This window comes from Hyla sarda, chromosome 1 (genome assembly GCF_029499605.1).
Source record: "Hyla sarda isolate aHylSar1 chromosome 1, aHylSar1.hap1, whole genome shotgun sequence".
Taxonomy (NCBI): domain Eukaryota; kingdom Metazoa; phylum Chordata; class Amphibia; order Anura; family Hylidae; genus Hyla; species Hyla sarda.
This window is the reverse complement of record NC_079189.1, coordinates 298,288,762-298,312,419: the sequence shown is the minus strand read 5'-3', so window position 1 is coordinate 298,312,419 and position 23,658 is coordinate 298,288,762. Positions and strand designations below refer to the sequence as shown.

The 23,658-nt window shown below is 43.7% G+C and overlaps 1 protein-coding gene across 1 annotated transcript; it reads right to left on the bottom strand.

The window, feature by feature from the left end:
* Positions 1-701: 701 nt before the first annotated feature.
* On the bottom strand, positions 702-23,087 carry PLPP2 (phospholipid phosphatase 2). The gene is made up of 6 exons (XM_056518049.1): positions 22,940-23,087; positions 3,996-4,147; positions 2,843-3,117; positions 2,544-2,601; positions 1,633-1,809; positions 702-1,492 (listed from the first exon to the last, which is right to left on the bottom strand). The coding sequence occupies exons 1-6, from the start codon at positions 23,067-23,069 to the stop codon at positions 1,361-1,363; spliced, it is 924 nt and encodes a 307-aa protein (XP_056374024.1). The 5' UTR covers positions 23,070-23,087; the 3' UTR covers positions 702-1,360.
* Positions 23,088-23,658: the final 571 nt, after the last annotated feature.

Here is a 23,658-nt window from a genome sequence, read left to right as displayed (position 1 = left end):
AGACAGCAATTCCACCATGTGAATGGGGCCTAACAAGTATTCATACACCTATAATAGCCAGTCAGATAGCTATTGTGGTGGCTTATCTCCAGGAAAACAAAAGGGTTGCACAACATGTCAAGTCCTGCTTGCCCCCTACGTCATCTGTAGAAGGAAAGGCAAAAGGCGGGGGATACAGAAAGTTGGCCAATACAGTCAAAACTGGCAGGGTCAGCTGACCGTTCATTAATGTGTATGGGGGCATAAAAATGGGACTTATGAAAGCCCAACATATTCCATTCTACAGACTAACAGAAGTGTAAGGATTCTAACAGAAGAAACCTCAAATTAGGAAATACAAGAACTTAGTGGCAATGTAGACAAGTCCACTAACAACAAAAAAAGCCAATGCTTCCTTATTTACTACATTAGCAGAAATGGTTAGTACTAATACCACCCTGGGGCATTTTACATTGTCAATTACAATAAATACTAGTGGGAAAGTCTCTTCACCACTCAGCGGTGGATCAAAAGACAAGGTAGAGAGAAATATGCAGTGAAATACCGAACGAATAGTGCCCGAGAGGAAGATAAAAGGTGCACAACTGGCTGATTGAAATTCCAAAGCTGAAGAGTGGGGAAAGAAAGGGAGGGGAGAGTGAGGGGGGAAAAAAGGCAAATGCAAAGACATGTAGTCTTTAACCCATACACAGCCAAAAGAGGATGGGATGATTGCTTTATTTACAGCCCACAGGCTCAGGTTAGGATACATACACATGAAAAAGTAATAAAGTCATTTCTTATATACAAGAGTGTTAAAGCAGTTATTTTCCTTTAACCTCTCCCCATAGGTTCTGGTTATTCCCTTTGAGGTGTAAAGCAGTGGTTTAAACAGAAATACAGACATACAACACGACAGTCCCTCCATACTTCCTCCTAGGGCAGTCAGACTGTACACTACTGAAATAGTGACTGGAATGAAAAAGTAGCCCTATCAATCCACTAAGGGTTCCCAGCCAATGCCAACCACAGGCTAGCAGATAGCTGAAACACTAACAACCGAAACGTGACACACACAATTCAAAAATCCAAAAAGGCATTCTGCGCACTCTCAAAACATCCTCACACAAATGCATAATAAATGGGTATAAATCTATTTTGCATCAGAAAACACACACTCGGTCACACATTTCATATACTGAGATACCCATCTTTCTAGATATCTCTCTATAGTTATATTTATATAAAAAGTTATTTGGCTTTGTGCTGAAAAACAGGATTATCACAAAAATTTTCTCTTTTAAAAGTCCAAGCGCGTTTCAAATTGCAGAAACTCGCACAATTAGTCCAAAAGATCCCCTTGGAACAGAACAGAACAGTATCATGATCCGGCCAGGTATCCAAAGTGATTTTGGTCAGATTCACAGAGTTGGAGGCTTGGTTTGCTCTCAAGAGGGTCTTTACTACATGGTTGAGGGGGTCGGACCTTGAAGAAATCTGAGACATAGCGAACCTGATAGGAAAATAAATAAAAATTTATGAGAGAACGGAAAGCAAAAACAACTGGACAGGGGTACATATGACTGATCAAAAAGGCATCAAGTTAACCAGATTTTGGACCCCTTATTACAAAGAATTTATATTTAAACTTACAGTAAGCGCAGCCACAATGGCACCTTGCAAAAATCCGACAAGAACATCACTCCAATGGTGCTTGTAATCCGAGACTCGAGTATAACCAACATATAGCGCAAATGACAACAAGAAGAACTGAATTGTAGGACGAAGAAGGCGAGCCCATTTACCACACAACCGCGCCTGGATATATAACTGCAAAAAATATATATTTATATAAAATAAATTGAAACAATGGGACTGTGTACCAGATGGCAAATTCAAAACTGATGAAAAGTCAAAATTAAGAAACTAAACAGTCTAAACTACCATATTTAATTACAATAATAAAGTAATCAAACACTATTTTCGATTCTATTCAGTTTTTTTTTGTTTTTTTCCCCACTTGAGCCACATTTGACCTATTATGATACTTATTCTGGCTTTTGAAGAACAGAACCTTACTGCTCAAAACTAGACATGAAATGTGGTTTTGAAGCTTTCTGAATAATTTATATTAGAAATGCTGTGTGCCTCCTTTTGCTTTTTGTGCCGCTTAGATAATTCCATACCCATTGAGTCATTTGAATTCGTTCCCAGTCTATGAACCGCTATTTGATTTTGAGAATGTGGCAGTTGAGCCAAGACCACGTGGTATTCCACAAAACAGGATTCATTTAACCCTCTGGTTTACTGAGATTTAGTTACTCCTACCATTTATAATCTAAATGAGATCTAAGAACGTGTGTCTATGAATCCATTCTGCCAATGCATGCAATGTGCAGCCAACTACAAAGCAAAAATACTTAAATCTAGTATAAGAAGTATAGGGTGGATTACACTAGCGTTGCAGACAATGTATATAATCACCCTTAAGTGCCAGCTTCCAAAATATGCCCAGTGAAAAGAAGATCAATAAGGTTATCTGTCAAGGTAGGTACGATACTTACCGAAAGGAAAAGCATGCAATACATCCCAAATGATGAGTGCCCCGAATAGAAGGAGAGTCTGAAAATACAATAATTACAACAGATTAAAGAGCTATACAGGAAAACAATACAAAATACAACAAAACCAGTATCACTGAGACCCTGGAAAAGGAACTCCCATCCATTAGTCCCAGTTGTAGCCTCCCCTTGTGCCAGAATACCAAATACCACAATATTACAAACTAAATCACAATAGAATATCAAAGCAAGTAAACAGTTATGGATCTTTCCAAAACAGCAATACTGAAATACTTTCTTACCTGGACTCTGTTACATTTGCAGGAATTCCACGGCATTCAAATTCAGTCACATATCCAGAGCAGTTCACAGTCGACCAATCAGGGTTACAAACAGCCAAAAAATTGGGGCGTGGACGTCCTACCATGTACTTTGCAAGATCAGTGAAAGACTGGCTGACTGAGGCGCCAAACAGAAATGTTCCAATCACCTTGTACAATGCTGCCACATAGTTGTTACATTCAGAGCGGGAATACAGACGTTTAGAGAAGACCATGTACATCTCTCCAGAAGTGATCTGGGAATATGATAACATCCATTATTACGCCATAATGTAGTTTTAAAAGCATACATTGTTAGGCAGAAAGCATATACCCTACATATTACTGTAGGCACTTTCAACTAAAACCATTGGGGCTGATTTTATGACAGCTGTACAATAAAGGTCATAAATGAAATTGTTGCAAATTTTTGCGCAAATCTCTTGGTTGCTCAAAAACTGAATTTTGTCATCAATATGCTCCCCACGAATGCTCTTCACTTATAAGTATGTCTTATCATTTATGTAAGCTCTAAAGTCGATAATTTTTGTGCTAGTTGATGCAGGTTTTCTAGTTTAGATGTATACATGTAGTTGTGACAAATTTATTAAACACATGATAATTTGATAAATTCGTCTTTACTTTTAACAAATGATTTCACTGGTCCTTTATATAGTTGCTGACTGATTATTATTGCTCAGACAAGAAGTGAACAGAATTTAAATGAGAATGCAGAACGACATCAAAGGTAATGGTGGATAATGTAGAAAATTATTACAAGCATGGGTTCACTTTAGGATTACTCAGAGAACAAACTAATGAATTGGTAATTCCCTAATACAGTGGTCTCCCCAGCCATTGGAAAACTACAGCTCCCAACACACCCTGACAGTTGCTGTGGAAAATTGTACTTTCCCAATATCTGTTGAGCCACGTGTTGGACACCACTGTGTATTGGAGACCACCATAGTGTATTCCTGGAAATGGACCATCAGCACATGGAAGTGTAGGAAATTCTTACTCCCTATGTCTTCCTGCACAATCCTATAGAGGAGAAGTAAATGTACAGCCTACAGAGAGATAAAACTCCAATAAAAACTGCTAGAGTACTGAAGGCAAGCCTGAACATACTTACAATGATAACTGTGCAGGATATGGTGACTCCAGCCATCAGACCATGAGTGATTGTGTCATCTCGGTAAGGATATCTGATAGACTCATCATCGCAATAGAAACCACGTTTGTATGGTCTGTTCACTAGAGTCATAATAATAAATGGCATGGACGCTGAGGAATAAAAAAAAAAAAGCATGTTAGTGACTGTATATGAACTTGGGGTTGGAAGTAAAACAGGAGGGCATTTTGTTCTATATAGACATAAAATTGGGGGAGATTTATCAAATTGTGTGAGAAAAACTGGAGAGATTTTCCACAGCAACCAATCACAGCTCAGCTAACAAGCTCTGGTAAAGTGAAAGCTGAGCTGTGATTGGATGTTTTTCTCTCACAGTTTGATAAATCTGGGCCCATATGCTAAATATATTATGGAAAGTTAAAGAAAAAGAAAAAAAAAGGGGGACAGCGCCTCGTGTAATACCTAAGACACCAGTGTCCCAACAGGGAAAGGACAGGGAAAGGTCGGCTCTTCAAGATGGCCGCTCACTTGGTCACAGAAGTAATGTGCATATCACCCCAATGGGGTACCAATAGTCTTGTGGAAGCAAACTGCTAAGCCCAAAGGTGGAATGGGAAAGAAGGAAGGAACCTTCTCCCCTGTGGGCGCTGTTCTTGGTTCCAGAAATTTCAAGTCAGATGCTGAAGGATGGTTGAAGAAGTGCTATATAGCACTAAGTTTATTAATAAAAACCAATGACACGTTTGGGAGGTACAGTCCTCCTTCCTCAGATTGGCATGCCAATTAATTAATTATTATTTATTAATAAACATAGTGCTATATAGCACTTCAACCATCCTTCAGCATCTGACTTGAAATTTCTGGAACCAAGAACAGCGCCCGCAAAAAGGTTTTTTTTTCCCTGTCATTTTCTTCAATATGCAAAATACACCGTCTAATTTTTCAGTAGTAGAAAGGTGTCACCTCTTCTACTACAGAGTTACATTCTAGCCTAATACACTTATTTTGCTGATAAATGCAATTTGTGTTGACAAGACAAAACAAGAATGTATTTATTCAGACAAACCCAACAACATATGAATGAAATAAGGCAGCCTGGCGAGGAACAGGGGTTGAAAGTATGGTAGAAAAAAAAAGCAAGACTAGGGTTTCCTAGGCATGGGATGGATGAGATACTACCCCCTGCAAATGGTAACATAGGGAGAGATTTATCAAAACCTGTGCAGAGGAAAAGGTGCCCAGTTGCCCATGGCAACCAATCAGATTTCTTTCATTTTTAACAAGCCCTGTGTAAAATGAAAAAAGCTATTTGATTGGCTGCTATGGGCAACTTTTCCTCTGCACAGGTTTTGAAAAATCTCTCCCATAGTATCCAGCTACAAGGGACATTGTGTGCCTCGTACAGCCTGCAGTAAATCGCTCTGATTTATATGGTGAAAGACTGGTAGAAAGGTCCTCTAGGACTTGCTAGGTGGTTTGCTAATATGACTAGCAGAGAAGACAGTCGCACATGCTGTACCGTGTTTATTTTACAGCAGACAGGGTTCTATATATCACACGGCCACACAAACAGCCTGGTACTTGAGGTGTTAATTCCAGGAACAGGGTGCAGCACATGGATTACCTGGGCAGGTCTGAGCTCTCCTTTCCATAGCTGGTTTAGCTGGTTTTAGCACATGGAAACCAAAACCCATGTGTTTACTTGTGTACATTGGCTTCCTGCAGTCACCCGGGTCATTTATTGTCTGCTGGCTCAGATCACGTTTACAGCAGCATTAAAAATGGGAACACTACACAAGCATGGACTTGGTTGTAGCCCTATTGTACATAACAGTCAGAAGATTGACAACATAAGACTGAATGAACGTCCCTGATTCTGCTATGTCACTTCAACCAAAAGCTGCATTCCAGCTAGGGACGCATGATATATCGCAAAAGCAATCCAATCGCGATTTTTTGAATTGGGATATAGCGATATACTATTGGGGGGGGGAGGGGGGAAGAGAGGATACGACCTGGGAGGGGGTGGATACGACCTGGGAGGGGGTGGATACGACCTGGGAGGGGGTGGATACGACCTGGGAGGGGGTGGATACGACCTGGGAGGGGGTGGATACGACCTGGGAGGGGGTGGATACGACCTGGGAGGGGGTGGATACGACCTGGGAGGGGGTGGATACGACCTGGGAGGGGGTGGATACGACCTGGGAGGGGGTGGATACGACCTGGGAGGGGGTGGATACGACAAGGATGTTTAAGGATGTCTGGAGGAAGGAGTAGTAAGTGAGGATCCCATGCACAGATTACAGTTGATAAGAATGCCCAACTTCAACCAAAATGACTCTACGTTGACCAATGGCAGACTTATCTGGAAAGTCATCTGTGAAATTTTTGGGTGCTAGACAAAATTTAGGAAAGATCTTTTATCCACGAACAATCTTTCGCAAAATATTCTCTGAATCTTCCCAGAAAGATCATTCATCCAGCGTGACACTGGTCATGTAAGGGCAGTTTGAACATCTGTAACGGCCAATATGGACTAAGTTGTTTATGGCTGTGCCTGAACGTTCTCCAGACAATGGGTTGTCCAACATTGATTTAACCTGATCCTACTTCATCTATTGTGTGGGCCCACCTTACATAGCCATTCATGCTTAAATTCCTGGAAAAAGGGGTTAACCAGGGTAAACCGAGACCTCCCCTTAGTAATCTCCATATGTACGTGGGAGCATTGTTCCAGCAGCAAGCACAAACACAGCAGGCACTTAGGCACAACAAGTTGGTTGCTTGGTGTCTACACAAAGACATCAGTGGCCACCAGTGCAAGTGGAGAACTATAGAGTAGGATGTTTATTCCTCTATAGTACTGAAAATGCCCAAATGTATAAACCTCAAAACAATCTGTATAAATGAGAAAGAAAAAAGGTAAATTTAAAATAAATAAAAAAGTATCAAGGAAAATAAAAATGTAAGGTTTCATTGGAAACTAGTCAGGCTATCCAGACAACAGCAATAAAGGTCATTTTAGAGATCAGGTACTTGTAGGGTTCTTTGCAATGGGAAAACCCTCAGGGGTTCTCCATGTTTATAAGAGTAAAAATCACTGGTTCTTAACGCTAATGGTCTGTGTCCCAGACTCAAGAACGGAAGAGTTCAAAGTCCAGAGATCATTAGGCAAGATGTCAGGATCCAGCTATTCTGGAGGTTCGGTTACACTATACTTGGAGTAGTCACCACTGATGTGAATGTCATTAAATGTAGAAGATTTTTTTGTTGTAACCACATTATAGAAAATTAAACTGCAATGCAGTGTGTTTATCTGTGTTAAAATACTACTTGCATATTAGTTTTATCATATCACAGATAAACAGAAGACGTCTTGTGCTTTTATGAATGTCAAATTGGGGTGCCCCAACTTCTGTAATGTTATAGTTGTCATAAAGAATGAACACAGAAACCTTAGCTTTAAGAATCCCAACTTCATATTTTTCCCCTTGAAATGAAGTTTTAGCCGTTTTAAACATAAAGCAAATGTCAACCTTTCAAAGCAACGCTACATATACAATTAATCCACATAACCTAATGTACACATTATTTATAGTGTACTGTACCAGTCTGTATTATAGTCACAATTCAGAAAGCTTCACAGCTGATGCTCCTGCTGGCTCAATGTGCGCAAACAGCTAAAATGTGTATTCTGTACACCAGAAACTGTATAGGAATCGGAGGCTCTCACATTGCAATACAAAAGCACAACTAAGGTCTTACTAGGGTTGTCAACACAAGACAGCCCTCTGGAATAAGTTCCAGTAAGGAGACCACTATTAACCATAGTAGAGAAAGGTTGGAAGAAAGGCTCCTGTTCGAGAGGCTTCACTACAACCATGTACATAACACATAGTCCATTTCAATAGATGTCAGTTGAATACTTTTGCAGGAACAACCACCACAGCTTATCCACTGTATAAAGATGCCAGACCATGTCAATCAGATGACTGCCCATGGGTCTGTATCTAGAGAAGGGGTTGACCTGGTTGGGCAACCTTTTTAAGAGCTATCCAAATACTGCAAATACAGCTCGGGGCTATAATACAGGCTATAAAGGATCAGTACAAAAACACAAAATTCTTCTATGTATGAACTGATCTATGCAACCCGCTTTTTATATAGTTTAACTCTATATACCTACAACAATATAAGCCAAGAACAGGACACAAAAGGGTGATGGGGTAGGACTTTGTGGCAAACAGAAAAGTATTGCATAGAGTAACCTATTGCTGCTGGTCGCTATGGAGAAGAAATAGATATATAATGCTGCCCTCACTGACCGACACTACAGCCCAATACAGTGCAGAACAGATGAGGCATTGCTACATAGGCTTGCGTGAGAGGATTACTAATAAAGGGCTCAGTTCCACCAGGAATTCATTAGAAGGCAGTGATACTGAGCGCAGGCCTGTGGATCTGCTCTCAATTACAGGGATGCATTCAGGAAAACCTCACAACAGCTCATGGATTTATCACTTAATAGCAGGGGGAAAATACATGGCTCAGCAAAGAGGTCACATGGACCCAAATGCTGCCAATATCTGATTATTTGCGGTAGATAAAATTCAAAGGATAGAAAAAGACCGAACTGTACTGTGAGCCCTGATCAGTCAACATCACTGGAATTCAAGAAACCAGCATGTAAAGGATTTGGAGCTGACAAATGGGGGCCCTATGCCATGTGTATACATGCACCAGATGTGCTGACGCCCAAGCATGATGGAAGGCAAAGGTTGTGCTACTAGCTGTGGTCAGAGTTAGGCATGTCCTATTCGAAGCTTTCACATAAATTCTACGGCTCTGATCATAGTGCCACAGGATCCACTTATACAACGGCCACCACATCTAGGTTGGAGTGGTTTTCTAATAAATACTCACTGGACCCCACAGACTAATGGAGGCCTATGAGGTCGGGGTATCTTGGATATCAAGTACTCTCAGTCATTGATTATTGCTACAAGTTAGTGCTGGGCGGTATGACCAAAAATGCATATCACAGTATTTTTGTAAGTTATGACGGTTCCACGGTATTTAACGGTATTCCCCCCCTCCTCCCTGGGGAACTAATCATGTGCGACTCTGGCGCTGCTCTGAGATGCCAGCCACTGCGCTATGAATGGTTAAGATGCCGTCCGCATTCGCTTTAACCCCTTCCCGCAGAATGTCATATATAAACGCCGGGTTGTGCAGTGCGTTCGCGCATCCCGGCATTTATAAATGACATTCAGTTAACCCGGCGATGTGCAGCATCGCACGGGTTAACTGGCAGAAGTCCCGCTGTTTCCAGCAGGGGACAACTTCTGCTTCACCCCCAGGACCATCCATTGATGGTCCTGGTCAGCGCTCACTGTGATTGGTCCCTGTGGACCAATCACAGTGATCTGGGGTGAAAGTTCAGATCCCCCGCACTGCCCGCCCCTGGAAGTCGGGCAGAACGGGGGACGATGGCTGCGGGGGCTCGCTCGGGACCTGCAACATAGGGGGGGGGGGGACATCAGGGGACCGGCAGACTTACCAGATCCAGCGGCGGGACCGAGGAGCAGCGCGGGACCGGCCACGAGGACGAGGAGCGACGGGACCAGCAGGTGAGTATATGGTCCTCAGAAGCAGCAGTGAAGATCTTCACTTCTGCTTCTAGGAGTCTGAAAACTACAACTCCCAGCATGCCTAGACAGCCTTTGGCTGTCTGGGCATGCTGGGAGTTGTAGTTTTGCAACATCTGGAGGGCCCCAGTTTGGAGACCATTGTATAATGGTCTCCAATCTGTGCTCTTCCAGCTGTTGCAAAACTACAACTCCCAGCATGCACTGACTGTCCAGGCATGCTGGGAGTTTTAGTTCAGCAACATCTGGCCCTTCAGATGTTGTCGAACTACAACTCCCAGCATGCCCTTCAGCTGTCTGGGCATGCTGGGAGTTGCAGTTTTGCAACAACTGGAGACACACTGGTTGGGAAACATTGTTTCTAACTCAGTGTTTCCTAACCTGTGTGCCTCCAGCTGTTGCAAAACTATAACTCCCAGCATGCACTAACAGACCATGCATGCTGGGAGTTGTAGTTTTGCAACATCTGGAGGGCCCCAGTTTGGAGACCATTGTATAATGGTCTCCAATCTGTGCTCTTCCAGCTGTTGCAAAACTACAACTCCCAGTATGCACTGACTGTCCAGGCATGCTGGGAGTTTTAGTTCAGCAACATCTGGCCCTTCAGATGTTGCCGAACTACAGCTCCCAGCATGCCCTTCAGCTGTCTGGGCATGCTGGGAGTTGTAGTTTTGCAACAACTGGAGACACACTGGTTGGGAAACATTGTCTGTTTCTAACTCAGTGTTCCCTAACCTGTGTGCCTCCAGCTGTTGCAAAACTATAACTCCCAGCATGCACTAACAGACCATGCATGCTGGGAGTTGTGGTTTTGCAACAGCTGGTGCACCCCCCCCCCCTGTGAATGTACAGGGTACATTCACATGGGCGAGGCTTTTAAAGTGGGTTTCTCGCATCTTGAGATGCAGCAAATTTTGCGCCGGGAAACTCGCTGTAATACCCCGCCCATGTGACTGTACCCTAAAAACACTACACTACACTAACACAAAATAAAATAAAAAGTTAAAAACACTACATATACACATACCCTTACACAGCCCCCCTCCCCCAATAAGAACGTCCGGTACGCCACTGTTTCCAAAGCAGAGCCTCCAGCTGTTGAAAAACAACAACTCCCAGTATTGCCGGACAGCCACTGACTGTCCACGCATGCTGCGAGTTTTGCAACAGCTGGAGGCACCCTGTTTGGGAATCACTGGCGTAGAATACCCCTATGTCCACCCCTATGCAAATCCCTAATTTAGGCCTCAAATGCTCACTTTGGAGCCCTGTCGTATTTCAAGGCAACAGTTTAGGGCGACATATGGGGTATCGCCGTACTCGGGAGAAATTGCGTTACAAGGTTTGGGGGGCTTTTTCTTCTTTAACCCTTCATGAAAAGGAAATGTTGGGGTCTACACCAGAATGTTAGTGTAAAAAAATGAAATTTTTTACACTAACATGCTGATGTTGCCCTATACTTTACATTTTCACAAGAGGTAAAAGGGAAAAAAGCCCCCCAAAATTTTTAACGCAATTTCTCCCGACTACGGAGATACCCCATATGGGCGTAAAGTCCTCTGGGGGCGCACAACAAGGCCCAGAAGGGAGAGTGCACCATGTACATTTGAGGTGATTTGCACAGGGGTGGCTGATTGTTACAGCGGTTTTGACAAACGCAAAAAAAAAAAAAAAAAAAACACATGTGACCCCATTTCGGAAACGACACCCCTCACGGAATGTAATGAGGGGTGCAGTGAGAATTTACCCCCCACAGGTGTCTGACGGATCTTTGGAACAGTGGTCCGTGAAAATGAAAACTTGTACAGCCCACTGTTCCAAAGATCTGTCAGACACCAGTGGGGGGCAAATGCTCACTGTATCCCTTGTTACGTTCCTCAAGGGGTCTCGTTTCCAAAATGGTATGCCATGTGTTTTTTTTTTGCTGTTCTGGCACCATAGGGGCTTCCTAAATGCGACATGCCCCCCGAGCAAAATTTGCTCTCAAAAAGCCAAATATGACTTCTGAGCATTGTAGTTCGCCCATAGTGCACTTCAGGTCAACTTATGGGGTACCTCCATACTCAGAAGAGAAGGGGTTACAAATATTGGGGGGGATTTCCTGCTATTAACCCTTGGAAAAATGTGAAATTTGGGGGGAAACACACATTTTAGTGAAAAAAAATATTTTTTTTTACATATGCAAAAGTCGTGAAACACCTGTGGCGTATTGAGGCTCACTTTATTCCTTGTTATGTTCCTCAAGGGGTCTAGTTTCCAAAATGGTATGCCATGTGAGGGTTTTTTGCTGTTCTGGCACCATAGGGGCTTCCTAAATGCAACATGCCCCCCAAAAACCATTTCAGAAAAACGTACTCTCCAAAATCCCCTTGTCGCTCTTTTCCTTCTGAGCACTCTACTGCGCCCGCCGAACAAGGCACCCTGTTTGAAAACCACAGGTCTTTTGAATGGATGCAGCTCATTTATGTTTCAATAGGTGAAACTCAAACAGGAAATACCAGTTCACAAAAAACTGGCCACAGTGTTATGGTAATCTCACAACATTTAGCCCCAAGACAAGCGCAGATCCTTCCTAAGCATTTCCATTACTGTCTGCCAGGAACGTACTAAAATAACCCCTTTAAACCAAACACTAGCTCTAACCACACATGGTACCAATAGGAACCATTCTATATAAAGCTGATTTTAATCAGATTGCACCAAAACTGAAGAACCACCAACCACCTTTGCCACTACTCCATTACTCCATTGTGTACACTATATTTTATGAATGATATGTATGTAACATGCAGTAGGTGATTACCAAGAATTATGTGATATTCCAAACATTTGTAAAATCATAGGCTAAAACATCAAGTTTCTTTATCAACTGTAAAGCTATTGGTCATACTAGACAGACATAATTACTATAGATGCACTTATAATTGTGGCTCTATTTATACCCGGGTGTATGATGACGGGAAAAAGTACAACCCCACCTCCTATTTTTACTATTTACATAAGGAGTGTCTAGGAAATAAAAAATAATTATATATGTGTGTGTGTGTGTGTATGTGTGTGTATATATATATATATATATATATATATATATATATATATATTAGTTAGGAGTAGCCGTATTGGTCCAGTGATGCAAAAAGCAAAATCATCGGTAGTTGCAGTATCTTGTAATACCTTTTTTATTGGACTAACAAGATTATGTAGAGACAAGCTTTCAGGATTCCTCCCTTTATCAAGTCATAAGCATTAGAGATGAGCGAACTTACAGTAAATTCAATTCGTCACGAACTTCTCGGCTCGGCAGTTGATGGCTTTTCCTGCATAAATTAGTTCAGCTTTCAGGTGCTCCGGTGGGCTGGAAAAGGTGGATACAGTCCTAGGAAAGAGTCTCCTAGGACTGTATCCATCTTTTCCAGCCCACGGGAGCACCGGAAAGCTAAACTAATTTATGCAGGAAAAGTCAGCAACCGCCGAGCCGAGAAGTTCGTGACGAATCAAATTTACTGTAAGTTCGCTCATCTCTAGCCATAACATTGCAATCCATTGCATCTTTGTATCTGAATTTGTCCTGTGGTACATGACACCAAGAGGTTTGTAGCAGATCCTTAGAATTTATTTTTGTGCCAGCCCAAGCACAAAATACTTAAACCACTTTAATCTCAGTCTGAAGTCATTTTAACAAACCCTTGACTATAGGGAAATATTTTATCCAATTATCCAGTATTTTATCATTGTCATAGGTCAGGGATGGCGAACCTTTTTGAGCCCGAGTGCCCGAACCGTAATGCACGCCAACTTTTTTCCCCTCAAAGTGCCAGCACAGCAATTAAATCAGAATACACATTAGCTTGGCAGTATAGTTCTCCACATTAGGGTTGGCAGTATAGTTCCCCCACATTGGGTGTACTATAGTCCCCCCCCCCCACAAGTTTGGCAGTATAATTCCCCCCCCCCCCCCACAAGGTTGGCAGTATAATTCCCCCCCACATTAGGCAGGCAGCGTTCCCCCACATTAGGCAGGCAGCGTTCCCCCACATTAGGCAGGCAGCGTTCCCCCACATTAGACAGGCAGCGTTCCCCCACATTAGACAGGCAGCGTTCCCCCACATTAGACAGGCAGCGTTCCCCCACATTAGACAGGCAGCGTTCCCCCACATTAGACAGGCAGCGTTCCCCCACAGACATACAGCCTCCAGCCATATACAGTGTATGGCTGGAGGCTGTATGTCTGTGTCGGAACACCGAAGATGATGTCCCGCTGGTCACTTACCATGCACGCGTCATCCTCGGTCCTCCCCGATGCTCCTCTCTGCTCTGCTCTACTGTACGGGCGCACGCATGGGACGCCAGCGACGTGACGTCCCTGCGTGCTCTACCTCCCGGCGGTCCCTGCGTTTTTAAAGCTAACGCCGGACCGCAGAGAGGTAACCGGGACATCCTTGTGTCCCGAAATGACCTTTCGGGACACAGGGATGTCCGGAATGTGACGGGGGCCTGTGGCCGCGTGCCCACAGAGGGGGCTCGTGCCATAGGTTCACCATCACTGCTATAGGTCCTGAAAAGCTGCTAATAGCTACTTTAAAGTCCTTTACAATGTACCAACTGTAGCAGTAAATATATGTCATTTATTTGTTTGGGAGCGCCGAAGATGTGCAAGTTTACCACTTCTAAATCTCCAGTGCTGTGATACAAATGAATAGCCGTCTACAGTAAAAACAAAAAAAAGCTTTAGTCACCTCTAAATTCACTGCCACCCCAGTGTCCAAGCCTGCTGTGATGACATCAGCTACATTGGCAGCACCATTATGTAGGAAGAGACAGTGGAGGCTAGGGACTAGCTGTATTATATTCAGGGGGCCTTATATTTAGCCAGAATACAAAAGGAACAATAGGTCTTATTTTCGGGGAAAGTCGGTAGACAACAGTTTAAAGATATAACATAAGTGGGACAATATATGTAAGATCATGAAGGTAAAACTCTTTAGAGAACTGATTTGGACATATTCCCAGTGTTTTAGCAGAATTCACATGGAAAATCATGTGCATTCCATTGTTCTCAATGGGAATATACACTGTACTTCAGATAGGCATGGCTAAGTGGCATGTCATGTATTTGTATTCTGTGTGAAAAGCGCATCAGAAAGGCAGGATGCAGTAGCGTTCCATTGAATGTGGCTAATCCACTTCCAAAAAAGTGCACAACACAAGGGTAATGCCTCCGATCTTTGCTGTATGTTCAGCTGTATACAAATGAGGCGCCCCTGGGAACGAAGGCTTACTCCAGAATAAAACAGAGAAGAAAATAAAATAAAGCATGACTAAACTTGTGGATACACCCAACAGCAGGTCCTCATGAGACCACAACAAACTGTAATTTCAACTATTTCTGGTTAAAGACCTTTTCCTGTGGGATGGAAAGCCAGCTCTTCCTAAAGGGAAGTTATTATAAAAACAATAGGGCTATATTAAGAAAATGACCCACACAATTTTACTCCAGGCAAAATGATGATACATGCAGGTAATGTAGTGCAGCTCAGGTGGTGAAGCAGAAGTAGTCCTCTAAAGCTTGGTACCAAGTGTATGTATCCACAGAAAAACACACACACACACACACACACACACAAAACAAACAAAAAAGAAAGAAAACAAACACATACCTGCAGGTGTTCTTGCAGATTTCTACATTCTATTTAAGTCATGGGGGAAAATACACAAATTCACAGCATATGCAAAACAAATTGAGGCTTCTTTCACACTGCCGCTCTGTACCCCCAGAAAACGGCTGTTAGGCTCTTTTTGTTTTGCGTTCAATGGCTGTTATCAGGACGGAGCACAACGGGTCCTGATGGATCCCATTGAATATAACAGGGGCCATTAGGCACCGTTGTTATAGCGCGGGGGGGGGGGGGGGGGGAACGGCACATGCACTAATTTTACTCCAGCTATTCCCTCATTTTTCAATGGCTGCTGTACTGCCGGGACATAACGGGAGTGTGAAGGAAGCCTGATACTCTGTAGATAGAACTGTACCGCAGCTCAATTTCCGCATGGATTTTCAATGAAATGTTTCCACAACGTGTGGACAAGTTTTCTACAAATCTAATCCGCATTGCTACTGATCTATATACCTTAATTTAGGAAATAGTCAATTATACTGTTTGTTAATGACATAACCCATTACGGGCTGTTTGCTAACCCGCCAACATGGAATAAAGGAAATATAGTTATAGTATGCTCCCAATTGTCGAGGTAAATATAGAAATAGGTGTTCATCCTCTGGAGGTGGGACAGCAAGTAAAGATTAGCAAAGTCTTTCCTAGAGGGGTGATGGGTGACTGATCAGTGTGTGGCCAGCAGCTGGGAACACCACAGATCACAAGAACGGGTGTACCACATCCGCCAAGTTGGAAATAAGTGGTGACTGACCACGTATACTTCTGCTCCTATCACCTCTATTGGATAACATGTGGCTGATAAATGATAAAGTCAATGACTGATAAGAAATATGATCATACATAAGATAGCTGGTACACATATGCATAAAACAACTGTCCAGATCTCCCACAGAGAGGCCCCCTCAGGTGAGCATCCATGTGTTTACAATGCGGAGAAGGAGAAAACCACTGCCAGACAACTTATTACTATAAGAAAAGGTGTTACACTTGAGGCATGACGACTCTTCACTACCCTAATATCTACCAGAAAACCCCTATACACACACACAAGATGGTCAGTTGGTCCTGTTGACATTGGTGGGTCCAGACGACATTATATATTTATCCATGTTTGGCCAGCAACTACGACATGAAGTAAACAAACAGAACACAGTGACAGGGTCACAAATGGCTTTTAATTCTACCGTCAAACTGACTGCAGACATTCTACTGGAGCCCGATGGTCCGTTATAGCTCCTACAGGTGCTGACAGAACACAATACTTATATATATTTCCTCCCAATAGCATCCTGTTAAGCCACATGCACACACCTTGGATACATGGTTACATGAGACTCTACATGTGGTAGACTAAACTACACATTCATTCTAAGCCAGTTCTAATAGCATTCTGGAGCCCACCAGAAAGCTTGGGGACTGGGTTCCCTGTCTTTTTAGAAAAGTAGCTAAACAGACTCCTGATTGGACTCTAGGTTTTCTGAGACACTAACTGTACAGCACTCGGACAGTCTCTCAATCCTGGCTACTATACATCTGCAACAATCACTAGAAAAACTTTTTAAAGAAGAAAAAAAAAAAAAAGTATAAAGATATTCCAGATACAGACTACAGCGTAAAAGTATTGTATGGCATAATATAAGGAGGACAGCTATGCATCTGAGAGAACAAGACATATGTAACCGTTACTACCCACTGCAGTTATGAGGCCGGTGTCTACAAGAACAACGTGTATGAGGGTGAGACGGACCACTCTGCTGGGAGACGTCATGTTCTGTGGTGCCAGTTTACAGCCGAAACTCCTCTGCATTGCCACAAATTTCATATTCAGAGGAGACATGCTGTGGACCATAATACCAGTCTAAGGGTGCGTTCACACGTGCGGATTTTTGCTGCAGATTTGCTTCAGCAGATTTAACTACCCATTAAAGTCAATGAACAGCAAAATCTGCGGCAGCAAATCTGCAGCATAAATACGCACGTGTGAACGCACTCTTAGGGCACGTTCCACATGGCGTATTTTGATTTGTATTTGCTGCTGCGTATTTTCTTTCCCATTGAAGTCAATGGGTAGCAAAATCGGCCATGTATTTTGCTACCCATTGACTTCAATGGGAAAGAAAATATGCAGCATCACATACGCAGCAAAATACGACATGTGGGAACGTGCTCTTAGGGTGTGTTCACATGTACGTATTTTTGCTGCAGATCTGCAGCAGATTTTGCTGCCCATTGACTTCAATGGGCTGCAAAATCTTCTAAAGCAAATCATCAACAGACTAGCAGCAGAAAAACGCACGTGTGAACGCACCCCAAGGGCACGTTCACACAGGCGGATTTATTAGCAAATTTCCTACTGTGTATTTGAAAGAGGGCGGGCTCTTTTCGGCTTTCCACAGCAGATTTTCCGCTGCGGAAAATCCGACGCAGACCCTACTAACTTAAACGGGGCTTGCAGAGGATTTTCGGCAGCTGAAACCTGTCCACTTTAAAAAATGCAGCAGGAAACCTGCAAATAATCCGCCTGTGTGAACGAACCCTAAGAGTGCGTTCACACGTGCATTTTGCTGCTGCAGATTTTGCTGCCCATTGATTTTAAAGGGGTACTCCGGTGAAAACCTTTTTTCTTTTAAATCAACTCGTGGCAGAAAGTTAAACATATTTGTAAATTACTTCTATTAAAAAAATCTTAATCCTTCCAGTACTTATTAGCTGCTGAAAGAAATTATTTTCTTTTTGGAATGCTCTCTGATGAAATCACGAGCACAGTTCTCTCTGCTGACGTTATTATAATAATAATGCTTTATTTTTTGTTATCCTTAGTGGGGCAAGGGAGCAGTGCTAACCGCTGAGCCACCATGCTGCCCTTAGCATACGTCTGCTATGCATGGTTGCTAAAATGGACAGAGATGTCAGCAGAGAGCACTGTGTTCGTGATGTCATCAGTGTTCCAAAAAGAAAGGAATTTCCTCTGCAGCATTCAGCAGCTAATAAGTACTGGAAGGATTAAGATTTTTTTAATAGAAGTAATTTACAAATATGTTTAACTTTCTGCCACCAGTTGATTTAAAAGAAAAAAGGTTTTCACCAGAGTACCCCTTTAATGGATAGTTAAATCTGCTGAAGCAAACATTCACATAGGCGGATTTCCTGTGGAATTTCCGCAGCTTATTTGCTGCGGAAAATCTGCAGGAGATTTTGCTTCCATTGACTTCAATGGGTCAGCAGAAAACCTGCAATAGAGGTAGATTTGCAGATTTTCCTGTGAAACAATTGAAGTCAATGGTAGCAAAATCTCCAGATTTTCCGCATCAAATGCAGGTAATCCGCCTGTGTGAACGTACCTTAAGGGTGCAGTCACACGTGCATATTTTCTGCTTCAGATCTGCTGCATATTTTCTTCAACAGATTTTGCTGCCCACTGAAGTCAATGACAAACAAAATCTGCAGCAAAAATACGCATGTGTGAACGTACCCTCTGGGTACGTTCACATGTGCGTATTTTTGCTACAGATTTGCTGTAGCAAATTTTGCAACCCATTGAAGTCAATGGGCCGCAAAATCTTCAGCAGCAAATCTGCAGCAAAAATATTCACGTGTGAACGTACCCTGGTTCAACAAGAGAACAACACTTTTAATGCCTCAGGTATATGTATTCACTTGTGTGTGAAACCCATGTCAAAAGTATCTCCAGTATCATGGCCAGTGATCTCCAAACACAGCAGCACAACCAGTCCCCAACAGTCCTGGAGCGTCAGAAACATCTCCCCTGGATACAGACAACAGTATTGTTTTCATGACTGCAGACACACACGCAGGTCTAGATCACAATGCAAGCTACCTATCTAGAAGAAGACAACAGAAGAAGACAAATCACATTGCATCTCAAACTCATTTTCGGAGATCATTAGAAAAATAAGGCAGAAACCTCACATTTCAGATTTATCTTCCAAATAGCTATAAGCTTCACCTTCCAGGATTGTTGTCATTTATATATGCACTGACTACCCTCTGCCTGTAGAGGGCATGGCACTCCACCTCACGTTATGACCACGCTTACATACTTGCCTAATCAGAAACGCTACACCTGCTCGAAGGTCAACACGGAAGACGATAAGAAAATCAGTACAACCTGATAACAAATAAGAACATTAACACGGGGTCCGGATCCTTAAAGGGGTGGACTCCAGGCTAAATAGTGGGATATAAGTGTCATAGACGGATCACCCACTTAGGACCCTCTTCACCATGCCAGAATTGAGAGACAAGAAGTCAGGGTATACCCATTTTTTTAAAGGGGTACTCCCATAGAAAAAAAATAAACATTTTATTAAATCAACTGGTGCCAGAAAGTTAAACAGATTTGTAAATGACCTCTATTTAAAAATCTTAATCCTTCCAGTACTTAGCTGCTGTATGCTCCACAGGAATTTATTTTCTGTCTGACCACAGTGCTCTCCGCTGACACCTCTGTCCATGTCAGGAACTGTCCAGAGCTGGAGAGGTTTGCTACAGGGATTTGCTCCTACTCTGGACAGTTCCTGACATGGACAGAGGTGTCAGCAGAGAGCCCTGTGGTCAAACAGAAAGGAAACTCAAAAAGAAAAGAACTTCCTGTGGAGCATACAGCAGCTAATAAGTACTGGAAGGATTAAGATTTTTAAATAGAAGTCATTTACAAATCTGTTTAACTTTCTGGCACCAGTTGATTTAAAAAAAATTTTTTTCCAGCCGAGTACCCCTTTAACAATGATGGTTGACCTGTCATGCTACATTTGCATATAGAAGCCTATTAGGCCCTTTTCCCACTATAAATTCACAATAGACAACAGTGCAATATTGTGCCTCACAATAAAAACCTAATGCTATGCCTAATACTAAGCAAGTGCTCAGTATTGTACACCTACTTACAAAGGTATAGGCACACCTAATGGAGCACGCAGTGGACTCTGTACACAGCGCCTGACTGACACACCTGGCTGAGCTCTTCACGATCTTGTAGATCAGGTTTCTCAACTTGACTCAGTTTTTTTTCCTCAAGCAACTCCAGCACTCTTTAAAAAAAAGGTAGAAAACAAAGGAAGAGGAAGAGTGCACAATAGGCCTCAAAACCTGACCCCTTTCATAACCTGAAAATTCTGATGAATGCAAGTAACCCCAACACCCCTCTACAGCCCGTGTAGGTGTCTCAGTGCCAGCTTGGGATATCAAAAGAACAGCTTGGTCGCTAGAGATTCCACACTATACCGTCAGTCAACAGTTCTTTAAGGGGTTATCCCAATATTTAAACATCACTGATCATGAGGGTCTCACCATAGGGACCCCCACTAAGGTTGCTCACATGAATGGAGGCAGCACACATGCTTGGCCACCCCTCTATTCTCTTGCGCTGGGTCTTCTGAAGATCTTCAGAGGTCCCATAGGGATGAGTGGTGGCTAAGCATGCTTCATTTACGATGAGGACCCATGCACCCCTTTCTTGTTATCAATGGGGCTCCCAATAGGTTGTCCTGTGGATAGATGACGCTATAATCTTGGGACTCAAGTCCATGTAATGGGAGAACATGAGAGAGATCAGAAATTTGGGTTAATAAAAAGGGATATCCCTTTAAGGCTGGGTTCACACCACGTTTTGTACTTGCGGTTCCCGTATATGGCTGGGAGGAGGGGGGTGGGGCTTAATCGCAGCGCCCGCACTCAGCCGTATAGGGGAACCGTATTTAATGTATGTCTATGAGGTCGACCACGTTTTTGCCTGTGGTCGGGAAACCGCAAACGGCCAAAAACTAAGCCGACCGGAGGCTGCGGTTCACTCCGGTTGGCTCATAGACATGCATTAAATACGGTTCCCGAATACGGCTGAGTACGGGCGCCGCAATTAAGCCCCGCCCCCTCCTCCCAGCCGTATACGGGAACCGTAGTTAACAAAACGTGGTGTGAACCCAGCCTAAGATTTTAAGTAACTCAATTCTGTAGAGAACCATATGCTCCAAGGAGAGAAATCATTGGTAATACTACGCAGTGTAGCATATCAAAGACACCATATTATATATAGAAGTGTAAAAACTTAGGACACTGTTTTCCAAACAGTGTTCCTCCTGCTGTTGCAAAACTACAACTTCTAGCATGCCTGGACAGCCGAAGGCTGTCCAGGCATGCTGGTAGTTGTAGTTTTGCAACAGCTGGAGGCACATGATTAGTGGGGGTCCCTATGGTGCATGGGTCCTCATCGTGAATGAACCATACTTAGCCACCACTCCATCTAATCCCTATGGGACCTCTGAAGATCTTCAGAAGACCCATCGCAAGAGAATAGAGGGGTGGCTAAGCATGTGTGCTGCCCCCATTTTCATCATTAGTGGGGGTCCCTATGGTGCATGGGTCCTCATCGTAAATGAACCATACTTAGCCACCACTCCATCTAATCCCTATGGGACCTCTGAAGATCTTCAGAAGACCCATCGCAAGAGAATAGAGGGGTGGCTAAGCATGTGTGCTGCCCCCATTTTAATGATTAGTGGGGGTCCCTATGGTGAGACCCTCATGATCAGTGGTGTTTAAATATTGGGGTAACCCCTTAAAGAACTGTTGACTGACAGTTTAGTGTGGAGCCTCCATAAGTAGTATATGAACCTCTAGCGACCAAGCTGGCACTGAGACACCTACACGGGCTGAAGAGGGGTGTTGGGGTTACTTGCATTCATCAGAATTTTCAGGTCATGAAAGGGGTCATGTTTTGAGGCCTATTGGGCACTCTTACTTTGTTTTCTACCTTTTTTGAGAGTGCTGGAGTTGCAGTTTGCAACAGCTGGAGGCACAGTGTGGAAAACATTGACACCTCCATTGTTGAGGTATTCATTATTTGTCACGTTGTATTATTTTCTCATTGTAAAGGTGCACATCACATGTTGTCAAGAGGGGGGTCCGCAGGAGAGCCCCTTGATGCCATCTTACCAGTTCTAGCTCCCCCATCCGTATAGTATTGGCACGGTCTGGGCTCCAGGTAATGGAGACAAGCCACATCCACCCTGCTTGTTACCTGAACCTACCTAACAGGAACTTCTCCCAGACATCAAACCCTGCAGGACTGCTGGGAAATGGTAGTGGGCACAATGCATGATGATGGGTGCACTAGTGCCTGCTGAAAGCCACATGTAAGTGCAGTCTGGGCAAAGTAGTAGTGTCTAAAAGGCACTATCTGCTGGTAGTGCAGAGGTTAATGCATAGGTAGGTAGTGACTGACCCCCGCCCCCCCAAAGCAGCAGATGAGAATTCCCCCTCCCCATGGAACCAGAAGCTGGACGGTAAATATCACACCCATGGGGGGGGGGGGGGAACCTGTGATGCCTCCCTATACCAGCATGGGGCACCACACACAGTGGTCACCTGAACTCTAGCTGGAGCTCCAGCCTATGTGGAGATAAGAGGAGCCTAGTGAAGACAAGCACAACAAAGAGCACAATACAAGAGGGCGGCTGGGGACCCTGTTCCTGCAGGAGGGGGAAGCTCCGCCGCACATAGGTGACCCGCCGAGGTGCCCAGGTGGGAGGAGGGGCGGGACGTGGAAGCAGGAAAAGTTCCCAACAAGTGAACGACGTGGACCGGACACCGCGCTACTTACCGACGCATACGCAAAGCACGTCCAGCAGCACATATACGTTCCTCCGGCCGGGCAGCATCCTCCCCTGCCCGCTCCGGTCCGAGCTCCGGGACCAGACTGATCGGGACAACCACGCCCACCGTAAGTCCATGACACGCCCCTACGTGACGAACGAGAGGGCACGCCCTCTAGTTAACCCTGCCGCTCCCTTACGCTGTTGCCCTTCGTTTACACAAGCGGCGGGTTGAAAACAAATATATATGGACACACTTAAGGTAATTCTGCCTACAGTTGTTTCTCCCTGCTCCTCCATACGCATGCACGCTTATCTCGTTTGCTCATGCATGAGTTGTCAATAGAAAAAAAAAAAAAAGCTGCTGCCAGACACCACTGACAGCTGAACAGGAGAGGCCCCCAATCCTGCATTCAGAAAATCGGCTCCCAATAACAGCAAATTCAACCAACACTTATACAGTGAAACCAGAGGCGTAGCTTGTAGCTTCTGGGCCCCAATGCAAAATCTGCAACAGGCCCCATTATGGGGCAGATGTGTTTTGGGGCCCCCTTAGGTACCAGGGCCCCAGTGCGACTGCTGCCTCTATAGCTACACCCCTGAGTGAAAGGTCCAGAGAAGACCCCTTCCCATCTACACCACTTTTTTCTGTGAACGATTTTCCTCCTAATAAAGTATCTTGAAGAAACCCCTCTTTAAGCAGACCGCCCACTTATTCAACCAAAAA

Excerpts from the sequence above, each read along its gene's own strand:
- PLPP2 (XM_056518049.1), bottom strand. The coding sequence starts at position 23,069 with ATGGACTTACGGTGGGCGTGGTTGTCCCGATCAGTCTGGTCCCGGAGC. Across the intron at positions 4,148-22,939 it reads CGTGCTTTGCGTATGCGTCG|CGTCCATGCCATTTATTATT; the intron begins GTAAGTAGCGCG and ends TTTATTCCTCAG. Across the intron at positions 1,493-1,632 it reads CCATTGTGGCTGCGCTTACT|GTTCGCTATGTCTCAGATTT; the intron begins GTAAGTTTAAAT and ends TTTTCCTATCAG.